Source organism: Nelumbo nucifera, chromosome 1 (assembly GCF_055504915.1).
Source record: "Nelumbo nucifera cultivar China Antique chromosome 1, China Antique-T2T, whole genome shotgun sequence".
NCBI classification, from domain to species: Eukaryota; Viridiplantae; Streptophyta; class Magnoliopsida; order Proteales; family Nelumbonaceae; genus Nelumbo; species Nelumbo nucifera.
Window position 1 is genome coordinate 157,373,156 of NC_142649.1, and position 16,884 is coordinate 157,390,039.

At 37.0% G+C, this 16,884-nt stretch overlaps 1 protein-coding gene across 9 annotated transcripts in view; it reads right to left on the reverse strand.

Annotated features, from left to right (window-relative positions):
- LOC104602804 (uncharacterized) overlaps positions 1–16,884 on the reverse strand; it is a 43,670-nt gene that overhangs the window by 3,715 nt on the left and 23,071 nt on the right. For all 9 annotated transcript variants that reach the window (XM_088894894.1, XM_010266624.3, XM_010266623.3 and 6 more), the window contains 15 exons: positions 16,525–16,705; positions 15,520–15,548; positions 15,148–15,296; positions 13,413–13,515; positions 13,131–13,226; positions 12,962–13,017; positions 12,747–12,870; positions 5,048–5,110; positions 4,874–4,933; positions 4,626–4,787; positions 3,600–3,673; positions 3,393–3,486; positions 2,823–2,959; positions 2,642–2,722; positions 1,836–1,941 (listed from right to left, as the gene is read on the reverse strand). In XM_088894894.1, coding sequence (XP_088751020.1) covers positions 1,836–1,941; positions 2,642–2,722; positions 2,823–2,959; positions 3,393–3,486; positions 3,600–3,673; positions 4,626–4,787; positions 4,874–4,933; positions 5,048–5,110; positions 12,747–12,870; positions 12,962–13,017; positions 13,131–13,226; positions 13,413–13,515; positions 15,148–15,296; positions 15,520–15,548; positions 16,525–16,705 — 1,515 coding nt within the window. The remainder of the gene's footprint in view (positions 1–1,835; positions 1,942–2,641; positions 2,723–2,822; positions 2,960–3,392; positions 3,487–3,599; positions 3,674–4,625; positions 4,788–4,873; positions 4,934–5,047; positions 5,111–12,746; positions 12,871–12,961; positions 13,018–13,130; positions 13,227–13,412; positions 13,516–15,147; positions 15,297–15,519; positions 15,549–16,524; positions 16,706–16,884) is intronic.

Below are 16,884 nucleotides of genomic sequence, written 5' to 3' on the forward strand. Positions count from 1 at the left end.
GAACTGGTAAAAGACTTCCTCATCGCTTAAGACCCAGTTGCCTCTTCGGCATGGGCAAAGTTCAGGAGTGGGCTATGAGTCGCTCCCAAAGCCTAAGGGCCATGATACTACTTAAGACCCAGTTGCCTCTTCGGCATGGGCAAAGTTCAGGAGTGGGCTATGAGTCGCTCCCAAAGCCTAAGGGCCATGATACTGCTTAAGACCCAGTTGCCTCTTCGGCATGGGCAAAGTTCAGGAGTGGACTATGAGTCGCTCCCAAAGCCTAAGGGCCATGATGCTGCTTAAGACCCAGTTGCCTCTTCGGCATGGGCAAAGTTCAGGAGTGGACTATGAGTCACTCCCAAAGCCTAAGGGCCATGATACTGCTTAAGACCCAGTTGCCTCTTCGGCATGGGCAAAGTTCAGGAGTGGATTGCGAGTCGCTCCCAGAACCTAAGGAATTGAATCAATGCTTACGAGCTCATCGAATTACAGGCCAAAAGGAGAAATCTACCCCCTTCGCCGAGTTACTTTCAGCTCAGGAGTGGGGGGCAAATGATGAGGGCGGATTTGGTCCTCCAATGACACTATGACACCTAGCACCTTATGGAAACTAGATGCAACCTCTTGACAACTAGGCAGCTCACCATAGGCAGCTCGCCACCTTGCAGCCCTTACAGGCAGCTCACCACCTTGCAGCACTTATAGGCAGCTTGCCACCTTGCAGCACTTACAGGCAGCTCGCCACCATGCGGCACTGCACAGGCAGCTTGCTACTAGGCAGCTCGCCACTAGGCACTTCGCCACCAAGCAGCTCGCCACTAGGCAACTCGCCACAGGCAGCTCACCACAGGCAGCTCGCCACTTTCGGGCAGCTCGCCTCCTAGTCAAACTGACCACCATGTGACAACCCCGAGGAGCTCACCACCGTTCCCTGCATTTCATGGGATTGTGACTTGTAACGGCTATATTAGCTCACCCACTCCCCAATTAAGGCGGAAATGGGCAACCTTACCAGTTGGTGGCTTTATGCCCACCTAACATGAAAGCAGGTCCCATCACAGTGGGAATCCAGGAACTGCTCCACCAAACCCACGAGGACTCCAGTATATAAAGGCCTCACCCCCCAGGGGCGAGGAGAGATGGTAACCCCTGCTCTCTAGCTCTCTCATTCTCTAATATCATTCTTAGCTCATGACTAAGTGCTGACTTAGCCATCAGAGTGACCTCGCCAGGTAAACACCCCCGGGTTCTCTGATTCAGCTCATGCAGGTCCCTCAGTTCCCGCCGCCTACAAAGATGAGCAAATCATCTCCAGCAGGAAGTAGCCGGTTCAGTTCCTGTCATTGCTGGTAGCCAGATCAACTCCTGCAGGGAGCAGCTGGGTTGCGCTACGCTAGGGAGCTCCACTTCGGCCACTTGAGAGTAGACGAGGTGACGAGATACTTAGCCAAAAAATGATACGTGACCAGAAACCGTTACATCAACATATATAATGTTAATGATGAAATTCGGTTTTAACTGAAATAATGAAAAGCCGAATCGAAAGTTTCAGTTTCAGTTATTTCAATTTTGGTCTGTTTTGTCATTTAAAATTTTGATTTATTCGGTTCTGTACGCATAAACTATTTGCTCACCCCTACTCCTGGGAATGAGTGTGCATCTAAGTGTGTTTTTATTCCTTTCCTTTTTCTGTTAAGAGTATCTGACTTAAAAAAAAAAAAACTTCACTGCACAAGTTGATTTCTACCATCCTAGATTAAATTTAAATTTGTCAGTAACTTGCAGTCCACCCCATTTGGCCCCACCTATGAGGTAAGGTGAAGAAGCAACCACAGGCTATATTATGTGCTTACCTGGTAGTTTCCCAGTGTACGTGACCTAAAACCAGCTGCACAGTATATAAAATAATACTCCCATGTCCGGATGAACTTCTCGTCAAATCCTAATGCAAGAATCTCACTGGAATAAAAAATTTAACATTTCAGTACCATAATACAAGAACATTGGTCCCTAAAAAATCAAGATCAAAAAACATAACAGTGATTTAGCATAGAACAAAGTTTATTTACTGGTTTCTGGTAATAAAATGCAAATCTAAATGCCACTACTTGAGAAGAAAAAACAATTCTGAGTTCTATTCTAAAAGATGAGGTATATCTAAAACTTAGCATGGAAGCATCTTTGTAAGGCATTGAATATGGAGAAATCATTTTTCAAGATCATTATTACTAATCCAGTGATTTCTGAAAAGTTTCAGTTCTCAGGAAAGAAAAGAAAGAAAAAGAAATAATATTTGGAAGCGTATATTATTAAACAACCCCACTGGACATAAAATGAAAATGGAACAACTAATCCTTAGCAGAATCCCAACTCATTATCATATAAAATCAAATCCTATTTATGAGTCCCATCATGTAATTTTAAGGTAGTTTCATGATTTTAAAATATATATTATGATCATCTAATTAATTAAGTCATACAACGGTATTTGATGCCATCTGAAATTAATGGTTGTTTACTTTTCCTTATCTGTGAGCATTGCACCCTTAAGTTTTGCTAAGTTTCAACTTTCAAATTCGGTCATGCTTTGTCAAGGGAAAAGGAGCATTGCATGAATTTTTGTTTTTTTAGTGGTTGAGCATTTCATGATTATTCATACCTCTGCTTTTCCATGAAACTATTCCTCCAATATATCAGCGTTTGATAGTAATGTATTCCTATATTCTCCAGGTGCTCCACACTGCAATTAAATACCACAGCATTGTAAATTTTCAGAATGGACATCAAGATAGGAGAGTTGATATCAACCTGATAATTAAGATGGCATTATCAATATTTACCAGAGTCTGGATGCAGAGGCCATGGCTGATGTAACTCTAGACAATGAAGGAATGCATCCACCAGGAAAAATGTATTCCTTAATAAAATCTGAGCTTCGCCTGTACTCATCATATCGTTCATCTGGTATTGATATAAACTGTAAAGAAATCCACCAATATCCATTCATTTTCTGAGCCAATATATAGTGAAACATGTAAAATTATAATAAGTTGTCTCTTTCATTTTAAGCTCTTTGTTCTGTAATTCAACCATCTACACTAACGAGACAGCAGTGTTATGATGAAAACAAGATTTACATAAGCCATAACGTTCAAGATTTGTAAAAGTTGACTAATAAGGGGAATATTTACATGCCATAACATTCAAGATATAAAAGTTGAAAACTTAAGTCTTGAGAGATACAAGACTTTTAGAAGTCAATTTTGAGAAAACAAATCACCAATCAGTCCAAGTAGATCGATAGAAATTTTCTGCAAAGGCCCTTAATTACATAACCATATAAACTAAATGGGACAGCATTGCTTTGATGAAAACAAGATTTACATAAGAACATTCAATCAGTGGTAAACCTGTAGAACAAGAAGGCCATTTTCTGCCAACACTGATTCACAACAGCCCAAAAACTCCTCCATATATTCATGGCCTACTGCTTCTAGCATCTCACTGTATTAAGGAAAAAAAAAAAAGAAAGAAAACAACCGTAAGACAATATAATTCAAGTATTCAACTCAGCATATAAAAAATGGATAGAGAATTAGTGGTGATCAGAAACTCACCATGATATAATCCTGTCATACTTGTGAGAGTATGGCAATTGGCGATAATCACAGAGGAGAAATTTGATGTGGTCCTGAGAGCACAGTTAATAAAACCTGAGGGGCATTTTTAATATATATAATATAATATAATATAATATATATTGCTTGGTATAATGGTAAAATACTGGGTTGACTAGTTTGAGAAGAACCTCTTCCAAGACCCTAGATAGTGGGACCAGCATTGGTAGTGGCCTTTTCTTATGTAAATAGGGTGGGAAATGAACCTGCTTCTCACAGTTTTAAATGGATATAACTGCTGAGAAAATGGTGGTTACTCTTAGATTTTCTTACATCTTGTTACTAAAGAAACAGAATACCTTGCTGCTTCATTTGATAAATTAGGTAAAACAATAATTGCAACAAAAAATGTTACTAAGGTTCAGTTTGGATGGAGTACAAATACAAATATGTATAGTACAAATACATAGTTTTGCACTCTACGTATTTGCATTTGTACTCCTTCCAAACTGAACCTAAAGTCCAAATATAAAGGGTATAATGTACTATTTTTGAAAAACTATTTCTGACTGCCATACACACCTGTATTGTTTATCAGTGATTTTAAAAATCAGTGGTTTTGGACCATCTCAACCCTACAATCTCTTATTTTGAGGTTATACTGGATATTTTGAAAAACTTGGTTAAGAAATTGGCATCATCAACAGTTCATCTTCAGTACCAGTGTTATACATTCCAGCAAAGAGTTACCAGTTTAGTACTATTGAGATTATCAAATTTGGTACTTGAGTACTTTTCAGTCCTGTAATTATAACAGAAAAGAGTTTATAGTATTTTCTGAAACTGCATTCTCTGCACACCTAATTGCATACTAGTTAACTGAGAAGAATTTTATATTCTGACCTTTATCCTATCCATTATCACCTGAAAACTTCTATTATATGAAAATAGATAGTTTTGGGAAGATGTAATATAGGATCAGTAAGAATGAAAATTACTTCAATGGAGTTTTTTTGAGAGAAATACCTGTAGTCCTGCTTCTTTTACTCTCTGTTCAGCATATTTCAGTTGCTCCTCAGATAGGGTGATGCCTGTGTATTTGCATCCAGTTTGCTTCACAACCTCTATTGCCAAGCTACCCCAACCACATCCGATCTCAAGAATTTCATGGTTTCTTTCAATTCTTGCCTAGAGATGTTCATCCAGTATAAATATTGCATGTCATCGGGACATCCAGGAAACAATTAAATAAACATGTTCGAAAATGAACTAACTTTTTCAATGAGGACAGAGATTTTCCTCAGCTGTGCGACCTTTAAATCTTCATTCTCTGCCTATCAGATGATTTACATACTGAAGTGAGCATCATAAAGAAAAACATGTAACATAAAATATGGAAAATTGAAATCACATTCTTTTTCAAATAACCACAAGGGGACGGGATGGACCTTAAATATTGCACATGAGTATGTCATTGTTTTGTCCAAGAACAGGGCAAAGAGGTCATTACTCTAGAAAATGGGAAAGAATAGAAAACCGTAAGAACATATTTTATGCTGGCCATGATACAATATCATAAAAAAGAAAAAAGAAGTTGTGCAATATGAAAAGGGTGCTCTCAAGTTCAACCATTCAAGCATGCAATAGACCATACACAGATGGCTATGGTGTTTTCCTCTTAAACAGGACAATCTATGGCATAATGACAGTAGTAGCATTCATGGTTGATCTACAAATGGATGGACACTTGGGTAGTCTCTAGGATTTATCATGCCTCTCCCTGGAAAGCCATCTCTGCTTTGCTCCCCAACTTTTCTTAATTCATCTGTTATGATGTCTCTGCTGATGATAAAGTCAACTTGGAAGATCTTCCTTGGGAAGTCTAACCTTTGAAAGACCAGCTCCTTCTTTTCTACTCTATTTCTTCTAACAAGAGAAAAGTTATTTCTTTACTGATTTCTATCTCTGACTTAGGTTTATCTTGGGATTTGGGTCTTAGAAGAGGTTTAAGAGTTTTGAACTAGCTTAAATGTTGTACCTTATTTCTGTCTCTTGTATGGGGATTTCCTTGACACTTTGGTACTTGATTCTTATTATTGGTCTCTCACAGCTTCAGGACCATTCTCGTGTGCCTCCTTTATCTTCTCGTTGTTAAGCTTTTCTAGTAGACCAGTTATAGATAAAGTTAGGGCCTTTTAGTGGGGGATATCAATTCGTGTGAAGTCTTGTAAAAAGGAGACCTAACTGGTGCCTTTCACCTCATATTTGCTTTCTTTGTGAAGCAAGTGAGGAATTTACATTCTATCTACTAATCTCTTGCCCTTGTACCTCCAAAAATTTGGATTGGTCTCCTTCCTTTAATGTGGAAAATCTATTCAAGATTTCTTTTTTAACCTCAAAGATAAGAGGCATGATTATGTGCAGATCTTTGCACCTTTTTCCGAAGAGGTGAGGGTCTTTAAAAAATAAGCAGCAACTCAAAGAGGCAATTATTGAGAATGTATCAATAAGAGTTGTGCATTGGGTCTAGAAACTTGAGATCTCTGAACCTTTTTCCAAAGAGGATATCATCTATAAATGGCAAAAATCGTGGTCCACTCTTCAAGTTCAAGGCCCAACTTCCTCATGGAATGGAACCCACCAGCTATGAATCAAGTAAAACTAAACTTTGACAGATGCAGTTTGTGGATTCCAGGTCTTTTAAGCATAGGAGCTTTTAAAAACAGTTGCGGGTGAATTTTAGCACTTTACTTAGGTCCCATAGGCATTGGTGACTCTACTAGGGGCGGTGGATGAATTGCTAATAATGTTGCAGGGATTAAGAATGGGCAAAATTCTTAACATGAAGAATTTAATAATAGGAGATTCAAAGGTCGTGGTGGGGTGGCTGAAGAATGACAGAAAAGGAAACTGGTACCATCAACTCACATGTATAGAAAGTTAAATTTTTAGCAAGGGAATTGCTTATTACCCTTGGTAGTGTGCATAGGTCAGAAAACATTATGACCGATTATTTAGCAAAAGAAGGGGTTAATAGGGGTTATATATTCTTGGAAATAACTACCTAGTGGTGTTTTATAAAAGAGTATTAAGGACCAGCCTAAATTGTGGGCAATCAACTCTGTATATAGCATTTTTTTAAATAACATAATCAATAAAGTTTTACTTACCAATCAAAAAAATGAGGTAGTCTACACATCAGCATGTGAAAACCATACATGACTACCATGATCTCAAGTGGACAGCTACCAATAAGAAATTTGGAACTTGTAACCATATAAACATAAGATACAAACTGAAAGTGCTTAGGACTAGAAATCAGTCATGACTAATATCTGGTGAACTTTGATGCTTGTATACTTTCTAAAAATAAAATTCTTGCAATTACTATGACTGGTTACTTGAAATTTTAGAACTAAAAGGTTTTCCATACATTTCTCTTGACATCAAGTGGTTTAATGAATTAAGATCTTATAAATTGAGGTAACAAACAGTGACTGGATCATCTTGAAGTAATGACTTGTTAAACTGGGGGGCATTATTATAATTTTATCTTTAACTATAAGTGAGTGTAAATAACATTGAATGCAGTCATATGATCCACGTTTTCTCTGTCTCAAACTCACACACATGTCCCTTTTCATGTCTTCTTTTCTTACTTTTCTTCCTTATTCTTATTGAATCCTACTCTTTATAAGAAGCTTAAAAATCAGAGTTACATTGTTGGGAATCCTAAGAAGCCTCTAAACGATTTTTTTCTAGAAGAAAAAAAGGCTAACCAACATGCCTTGATTTGTCATAGAATGGTTCTTTGGGATTTAGGCTAATTTTTGTTAGTTTACATGATATTTTGGTCCAAGGGTACTTTTGTCATTTTCATTTTTTTTCATAATAGGTCCTGTCTGTAAGACAGTAAGATTTGTTGATCTAGTTGTTTCTATGGTGAGTTTCAAGTTTCATGGTTATTGGGTCAATCTATCCTAGGGCTGCAAATGGTATTCGTTTGTCCAAGTCTGAATTAGAATTTGATCAAGTTAGGATTATCCAATATGGGCCCACCCTTATTTGATCCAATATGATTCAATTCGATAATATACACAGACAAAACATTTATTGTATCTATTGGTAAAATTGGTTTAAATGTTGTATGTTTACTAGGCCTTGTTTGTTTGTAGTGCAATTTCATTTGCACTAGTGCAAAAGTATGGGGTTGCAAATTAGCTGAATCAAAATTTTCATTTAATTTTATTATACGTTTTACTTTGTTTTGATTTTTTTTGCAGTCCAAACGAAGTAAAATAAAATCTGAAGTAAGAAAATTGCAATTTTCTCATTTTCACTTTCACTTTCAATTTTCTTATAGAATTTATTTTCAATTCATTTTGTTCATGTTATATAATATTTTTTTTTTGATGAATCACAGGAAACTTTCATTAAATAAAAATCTAGCTGCTCTAACTGCAGCAGGCCTCAATGTAGAAAGTAGATGGAAACAAAGAGAAAAGGAACAAAAATCCAGCAGCTATACAACAAACAAAGAGACCCAAGAAACAACAACCCAGGAGCTTTACCTAGTACAGCTCGGTCCTGGGAAACCCCATTCCAATACCTCTTTTTCCACCTCTCCTCTTGCTAAAGTATCTGCCAACATATTTGCACGTCAAGGAACCCAATTGAATGAGGCATTTAATGAAGTCCCAATAGCCACTGCCTTCCTCACCAGCTGTCTAAACTTCCATGGTAAAAGTTCTTGTGCCGTCATCCAAGAAATCAGTCTGGCAGTCCCCTTATACTACCACATCTTTCCACTCCCGCTGTATCAATTCTAAATCTTGTATCAGTGCTAACAACTCTGCCCTCAGAGAGATACCCTGTCCTGCTGGGCCTGTAAAGCTGAGAATAATGGTGCCTTCTGATTTCTTACCACACCCCAACCCAGACAGCCCTGGGTTCCCAAGACAACACCCATCAAAGTTGAACTTAATTAAACCAGCTTCAGGAGAATTCCAAACCAGCACTCTTTGTTGTTTCTGATCTGAAAAGTAGACACAGTTTTCCATCCCCTCATCAAATCATTCATGGAAACTCCTTTAAATTCCTCTGTTACTAGTGTCCAATGTGCCTCTCTAATCATTGTTAACTCTAACACCTCTTCAACAGGCTTGCATTTCTTTCTCCTCTCATACACCTCCACAGGACCTTTTTGTCTATGAGTAGTAAAACTAATGAAATCTGTCTTGAACAGGTCCAGAACCTCCCTTGGTGCAACTCAAATCTTTCCAAGTAAAGACAAAAATGCTTCCATAACTGATCTGCCAAGGGACATAGCAAAAGCAAGTGGTTGGTGGAATCCCCACTCTTCAAGCACAACAAACACACACACACACACACACACACGAGGGGATAGTTGCCAGTTCTTCCATTTCTTTTGAAGCCTCTCTTGGGTGTTTATGATTTGGTTGGAAGCTTCCCAGCAGAAAATCCTGACTTTCAGGAGAAACGGACTATACCACAGTTCATGTATCATGTTCTATAATATCAAAAGTCATTTCAGATCAATTTATTAATGGTATATAATATTTTGATCATTTTTAGTTTAATTATTGATAGTGTTATCTAAGTCTGATGGATAGCAGGACAGAATTTGATGAATCAAATTTAGATCTTGGTATATCCAATTCAATCCAATCCATTTGCAGCCCTAGTCCATTAGTGAGGATGGGCAATTCCATTATTACTGTGAACAGTGATTCACCAAGATCACACCTATAGTGAGTTTAGAGATCTCTTAGGGTGATTCTAGGGTTTTCTACTCTCTCTCTCTCTCTCTCCCCCCCCCCCCTTCTTCCCTTCTAATTTCTCCTTTTACTAGCCTTCTATTACTGCTGTTCATTGATTAGGTACTAACTAAAGTAGGTTTTGTCATTTTCATTCATTGGCAGTGGTCTTGGATTTATGAAATCATTGTTTTCTGGTTGTTGTTTAGTCATGTTTCAAGTTTTGATGGTTATTAGGTCAGTCAGTAGTGTTTCACTTTCTGTACGCAGGGGAAATTACAAAAATACAGAAATACTGTGTACTATGCTCCATCCCATACATCGAAGGCTATGAATAGTTCTTTGTGTCTAGTTTCAAAACAATAACTTCTCTACAATCCTTTTCCAGGTGTTGGCCATATCATACATAGATATTTGGTTTCCAGAAATCTTCACTTTCTCACACTAGAATGGATAGTTTAACCCTTAGATCTCTAATCCCTCTTATTCAATTCCATCACAAGCCATCCCAAACCATCCATAGAATTTTTCCTCACATTTTCCAATTAAATACTAGCCTTAAAACCCTAAATTTTCTGAAAATTTCATAGATTTTTTCTTATGTTTTGTCACATTTCTGCATCACACTTTCTATTAAGGCAACCACTAGAAGAGCTAAAAGAGCCACTTTTAGGCAGTGGCAAATAACTTCCATAAACATTTCTTAGAGAAAATCCACTTCCATAGCCAACTTCTGCAGAAGCATCTTCTATTATATTAAGGAGGTTGTGCTTGTTTCAATGTTCTTCTGTGTAATTTCTGGACTCTGATTATGTTAATTTATGTCTTCCTGTCTCCTGAGTTATCTACAGATTCTGCAGATGATATCAGAGGAGGCAGAAACCTGTACCCCATTATGTTCATGAAGGATAACTGGTACTCTTTGTGCACTTTCTTTTGATTGGAAACGGAACTCTTTAAGCACTTACTTGCAAAGACACTAGGGATCAATCTCTTCTCTATTGGATCTTTTTTTTTTTTTGGATAGGCAAACTTTGAGATTTTGATCCCAGATTAGTGCAAACAATATCCACCAACTTTACCAGTTGAGCTAGTGTTAGTGGAAATTTTTTTAGTATAATTTATCAAATAACATATTTCACCCAATTAGACTAATAACTGGGTTTTTTGTTATTTGGGGTAAGCCCCATTCAGGAAATTACGTAGATATTCCCTTAATTACATCTCTGCTAGGGGCAGAGAAAACCTTTTGGTTTTGATTCAAAAGTACAAATGAACAGACTAAACTAAGTATCATTTTTGTACAGAATTTTCAAAGGAAAATTCTGGTATATATTCCCTCTTTGTTTGAGAGAAAACCAGCAAATAAATAAACAAACTTTTTATACATATCAAGTAAATATGTATCATAAATAGTCATATTTCATCAATAAGGCTGCAAATGTCCTTTAAATTGTGGTTATGTGCATTATCATGCTGTGAGGAACCATAATCGGCCAAGTTTCATGAACAAGGTTGTAGATGATTGTCTCCCTCACATAAAATAATGCTTTTCAGGGTCAAAATGAAGTAAGGAACCATAATTAGCCAAGTTTCATAGACAATACTATAGATGGTTATCTCCTTACATGTATTCCAATATGAAACAAGGAAGAAAAGAATAAAAAAAGGAAGAAAGAAAGGAGTGAGATGAATAGAAAGAATATGGTCTTCCATCTCATGTGGGAATCACAAGGAGCATCATATTAAAGGGATGTAGGAAGAAAACAAGGTTCCCTACCTTCCTCTTCTTTTTTTTTTTATGCTTTCCACACCAATCTTCTTCTCTTTTCTCTTCCCACTTGTTTCTTAGTGCTAAAAATCCTATAGATAAATTAGTATTAGCCAACAAAATGGCATTAGCCCTTCTCCTCAAGGTTCAAAATATTGATATGCCCGATATGCCGGTAGGGGCAGCATATCAGGCGATATCGATACTTGTTTTTTTACCTATTTTTCAAAACCAGTTCAGGGAGCGGTTTAAGGCTCCTCCACCCCGTGAACCAGTCAGAACCCCAATACACCCACTGTAGGGGTATCTCGGGGAGGTCTCGGAATGGTACGTATCGGCCGATACGAACCTTGCTTCTACTTGTAGGAGAGGGGTTTATATAGAGGAGGGAGGTGGTTAAGTAACTCCCCACCTCTCTCTTCTTAGGGTGCCAAGTGTCACCCCACTTAAAATGGGTTAAGGAGGAAAAAAAAAAACTCTTCCTTCCTAAGGTGACAAGTGTCCCTCCACTTAAAGTGGTTAGAGGAAGGAAAATAACTCTCTCCCCTAGGGTGATATGTGTCTCCCCACTTAAAGTGGGTTAAGGAGGGAGAAGAAAACTCTTCCTTCCTGAGGTGACAAGTGTCCCCCCACTTAAAGTGGTTGGAGGAGAGAAAATAACTCTCTCGCTAGGGTGACATGTGTCCCCCCACTTAAAGTGGTTAGAGGAGGGAACAAAAAGCCCTCTTATTAGAATATGACAAGTGGCATCCCCTTATAAATAAGTGGGACACCTCACAAAAAAATTAATTAATACAGATTTAATTCTTTTAGGGCCTTTAGTCCCATTAAATGGGCTCTACTGCAAGCCCATTAAGTGCTTATTGCATTACAAACAAGCCCAATTAACTTGGGGCCTAGTGTTCACTAAATTAGACTATAGGCCCCTTTCTTTATTAAAATGTTTTTGCCCATCCATAGGACTGATTGGGCTTAAAAAGCCCATTTTCTTCTTTATTATTATTTTGTTTAAGTTGTGTCTAAGAGTATCTTAATAACCTGCTCCCAGTCCAACAAACTTGAGGACTTAACAGCCAGTTAGCACTTTCAACTCTGTTGGATCATTGTACTAGGGATAACTTTCTAGAGTCAAGAAAATTCTTTCCAACATAAGAACTCTTATGGTTACTACATATTAAACATATGCAAGAAGCCAATAAACATTGAATAACAACAATAAGTTCAAGATACACTCCTATGTTCACAACTTCCTTTATTCATTGAAAAGAGTGCTAGCCATGGGAAATGAATATACCTACAGATTAATGTAAAATTATAATTATATATTTTTCTCTGCTAATATTTCAAACAGGAGACATTCTATGTGCTGTTATTAATAAATGGAGCAACATAGAGCATGATAGTTGATACCACTAAAATAAAGGACACATTAAAAAATCAGATGAAAATGAATCATTCCATTTTATTGGGTGTCTATGCAGAGACAAAATGAATCATTCTGTGCCCTAAATTTTTGAGGAGCATGGTACATCAGAATGGCCATAAAAATATAACAAGAAAGATCAGATAGAATGATATATTTATAATAGTGAATCAGACCAGATCATAATGACGAGAGATGTTTCTGCGAGCTTGCGTGAGAGTATTTTGCCTTGAAATATGCCAAAAGAAGTACTTTGCAGATGCAATTGCAGCTGTCAAAAACAACGGTGTCCACCAACCCCTGGACTAGAAATTGTTAAAAATCTTCATGCAAAATACATGTTATAAATAAAAAGGGAAAATAATTTACTAATCTACCAATCATAAGATACCTTCTATTGTTATTCCTTGCATCAGAAGAATCCAAATTCCTATTGGCAATAAAAATCTGCAGTATGGGATTTAAAAAGGGAAAATTGTAGAAATAAACAGATATAAACGTTAACTAGATGATTGAATCATAGTTCCCAAACATATTTATGCAGCTTAAGTTTTTATTACCATAAACAAATTCAAAAGACCTTCTTCCTTGTCAACAAAAGAAAAATCACCATTGATGTATGCATCAGCAAGACCTATATCAGCCTCTGTGGCAACCTGTTAAAAGGAATTTGTTGTGGTTCAGCAGCAGCATACAGTTTATATAGCGTGAAATGTGATTTAAATCAGTAATCACATAAGATTAGTAAGTATGCACCTTATAATCTAGTCTTCTCTTTGTTGATAGCTAAGTGGCTTGAGTTCATTACGAAGAAACATCAAAAATAAATCAAGGGGACGTACCTTCCAGTAAAACTGGGGATTATGAACCTTCAGGACACATTTTAGAGGACACTTTTTGTTGCTTCCTTCAAAAGTAAAAACTGTACCTCCTTCCTCCAATAACCTGTGGAAATTCCAAAGCAACATAATATTAAATACCACCAAGCAAAAGGTGAACAAATCTCAGAGTTAAATGAGGATACAAATATAATAGAAGTGACACGACCAGATGGTTGACATGAACAATAGGAAAAACTATGCAAGGCAATCATAAATGAAGTACATGCAAAGGAATCTTGAAATAAAGTGTAAATCTAGTGAGGACTGCCTTTATGCAGGTTCAAGACTCTAAAACGGATGGCTAATGGTGCATGCAAATGGGCAATACAGAATTAAAAGATAGGGGTAATGATTCTTTGATCATGAACATACTTGTTTTTGTAGAAGATCAATGATGATGAATGTAACTAAATTGGTCAAGTGTTTCCAATGCTAAGATTCATTGTGCCTTACATGTATTTGATGAAATTCTTGAAAAGCTACAGGTTTTGACTAAGGGGGAATGCTTGTTGGGTTGAAGGGCTATTTCTTTCCATACATCTTAGTTGTTTTGTATGTTATTGAGGTATTTGATATGTTAAAGTATTTCGTAAAGTGTTCCACATATTGTCATATGTGGTAGGGTCTTTGTTAAATTAGTAGTATATTGTCATTATTGAGAAATTGCAAGAGGTGGACTAGATGATTGGTCATGTCTTCATCAAGGTCTGTGTTGTATGCTTGATCAATACGCCAAAAACCTTGAGACTGATGGAACTCGTCAAGCCAAGCACTTTATCTATTTAGGACTGTAACATACCACCACGCTTCCGTATCCAACATCTTGGTGGCTTCACTATAGGCAGCTCTCACTCTAGCGGTAGGTAGCCCTCTTCATGATGGCTATCACTCTGGTGGTAAATAGCCTTTTCCATGACGGCTCACACTCTGGCAACAGGTATCCCTTTCCCTTTGGCGGCTTTCACTCTGCTCCAGGTAGTCCTTTCCATGACAACTTTCACTCTACTCTAGGTAGCCCTCTCCGGGATTCGAACTTGAGATGTGGTGGTAGGCTTTGATACCAAATGTTGTGTGCTTGACCAATACGCCAAAAGCCTTAAAGACTGATAGAATGTGTTAAGCCAAGCACTTTAACTATTTAGGACCATAACAGTTCGTGAACCACCATAAGTACCATATTATCAGTTTAGGACTTGTATTACCATGGGTAAGAGCTGGAAGTGTTGTCATTAGTGCAGTCAAGGTGATTTGATACTTGTGTGTGTGGTTTAAGAGCTATTTGTTTCTATACTAGAATCTAAAAGTTTCCTTGTTCAAGAGAAGCTCTAGAGTATTTTCCAGGATTACATTATTTCTTTCTATATAGTCAGGAACTTTAAAGTAGTATCAGCACCATTGGGGGTTTTCTTATAATTTTGGATAATTTAATATTATCATTGGGAGTATGTATTTGGCATGTGGTATTCTTAGACCCAACGATCTATGCTATCTTTGTTTCCTCTTCTCTTATCTCTTCTCCCTTCTTTCTCACTGTTCATGACAAGAATTTGGAACAATTTAATGAAGTGAATTGGCCAAAGATCTGGTTTGCTAACATTCACAATTCAAAGACAAAACAAAGACTAAAAAGGATTCCCATTATCACTACAAACCATATGAAAGGAAAATATTCTCCATAACTAGATCTTGGACTCACATTAGGCATCCTGCAGATATATAGTGTCTAAGGAACCTAGTTACAATAAGACGTGCTCCTGTTTCTGCCAGAGAAGGTACCATCTGTTCTGGGTTTTTCAGAACAGCACAGTTCTTTCCAAGAAAAGTATGTGCAGCAACCATGCCAGCCTGAAATCAAATCAAGTTACTCATGAGCTGTGCATTATGCATTTAATGAGTTTCCATCCAGTAAAGATCTAAAAAAATTCAACACGACAAAAAAAATTATATACATCATCTATTGCCAAAGAAATTTTCATACCAATCAGACAAAACATGAAACAGGGTATATATAATACAAATAGTTCTTGAGAACTTTTCATATCAAAGAATATAAATTATTCTTGATTACCTTCAATCCATCCTCATGGAAACCATAGCCTGCCAAAAAAAGAGAGAATAAAAAGAGAAATATTCTTATTAGCAGTCAGCAATTCTAAAGAGAAATGGGGGACAAATGACTATGTTTTAGACTAGGAAATTAAAAGTGAAAAGATTATATTAAATACAACCAATAGTTACATAGGAGAATATGACCGAATAATCCAGGATTGATTTCTCTCTTGCTAAAACACAACAGGAGGGATGATGCCTGGCCATTAGGGGGATGAATGTTTTTCAGTTTCACCTGTTTCCTAGGAGAATCAAAGAAATATTATCTGGTTCCTGTAATTCCCATCTACTTCACCTCTCCTACTTCCCCCATCCCCCACCCCCACCCTTTATGCCCCTGAAGTAAAAAGGAGGAGAAATTAAAAGACAAGTCCCTACAGTTAACTAGCATACTTAACTTACTATGGTTTTCTAGACAAAGTACTAGTCATACCCAAAACATCAAACCATAAGTGTTTTTCTTTTCCACCCAGTGTTCCTGTTGAATCAATATTGCATTAACCTGAGAATCAGAACCCGATGTCAGGGAGTCTAACTTGGCAAGAGGAAGAAACAAGGATTTGCAGACGCATCTATAGAAAGTATAAATTGTTAAAATGGTTCATAGTTTTTTCTTTTTTTTTTTTTTGAGAAATGAATTTTGACATTGTTAACCTATAGAAAAAATGTCTAACAGATCATCTTTGTGAAAAGTCACGTTTATTCTGTACATTATCTGTTCATTTAAGAATCCATGGAGTGTCACAGTCTGATACATGTCCAATGCAGACACTTCAGCCATTTAGAAGAGTCCAAGAAATGCTGTATTGAAGTCAATTCTGAAGCTTTTTTCCTCATAGAAAGCAAACTACAAGATGCTTTTATCTTCTACTATCACATATCATGCAATCAATATGCCCCTTTCTTTTTAAGCTTAACCATCTTAATATTTTTAGCAGTGATGACAAAAGAAACTAATGCTCACCCTGGTATGCTCCACAAAACCATATTCCTCTCTTTCCTTGGATTTCATCAAGCTCAAGTGAAGCATTAGATGCAGCAACTGATGGCACAGGATGGCTAGTAGACCACTTAAGTATGTTATGCTCAGGTATATAAGGTGGATTCAAAGTCACAAGGAAAGGTAGACTGGTTTCACCAATATTCTGCAAGTTCATCAATTTCATGGAATAATTAGGGTAATTTAGTTGAAGGAAACAATTACTGATGTAGAGCAACAATTATCATGGAAACAGGTCAGAAGGCATTCACTACAAACCATGCTTTGTTTCTCTTTTGCTTGCATGAGAATCCTTAGAAACAATATCATTTGTCGATTTATATT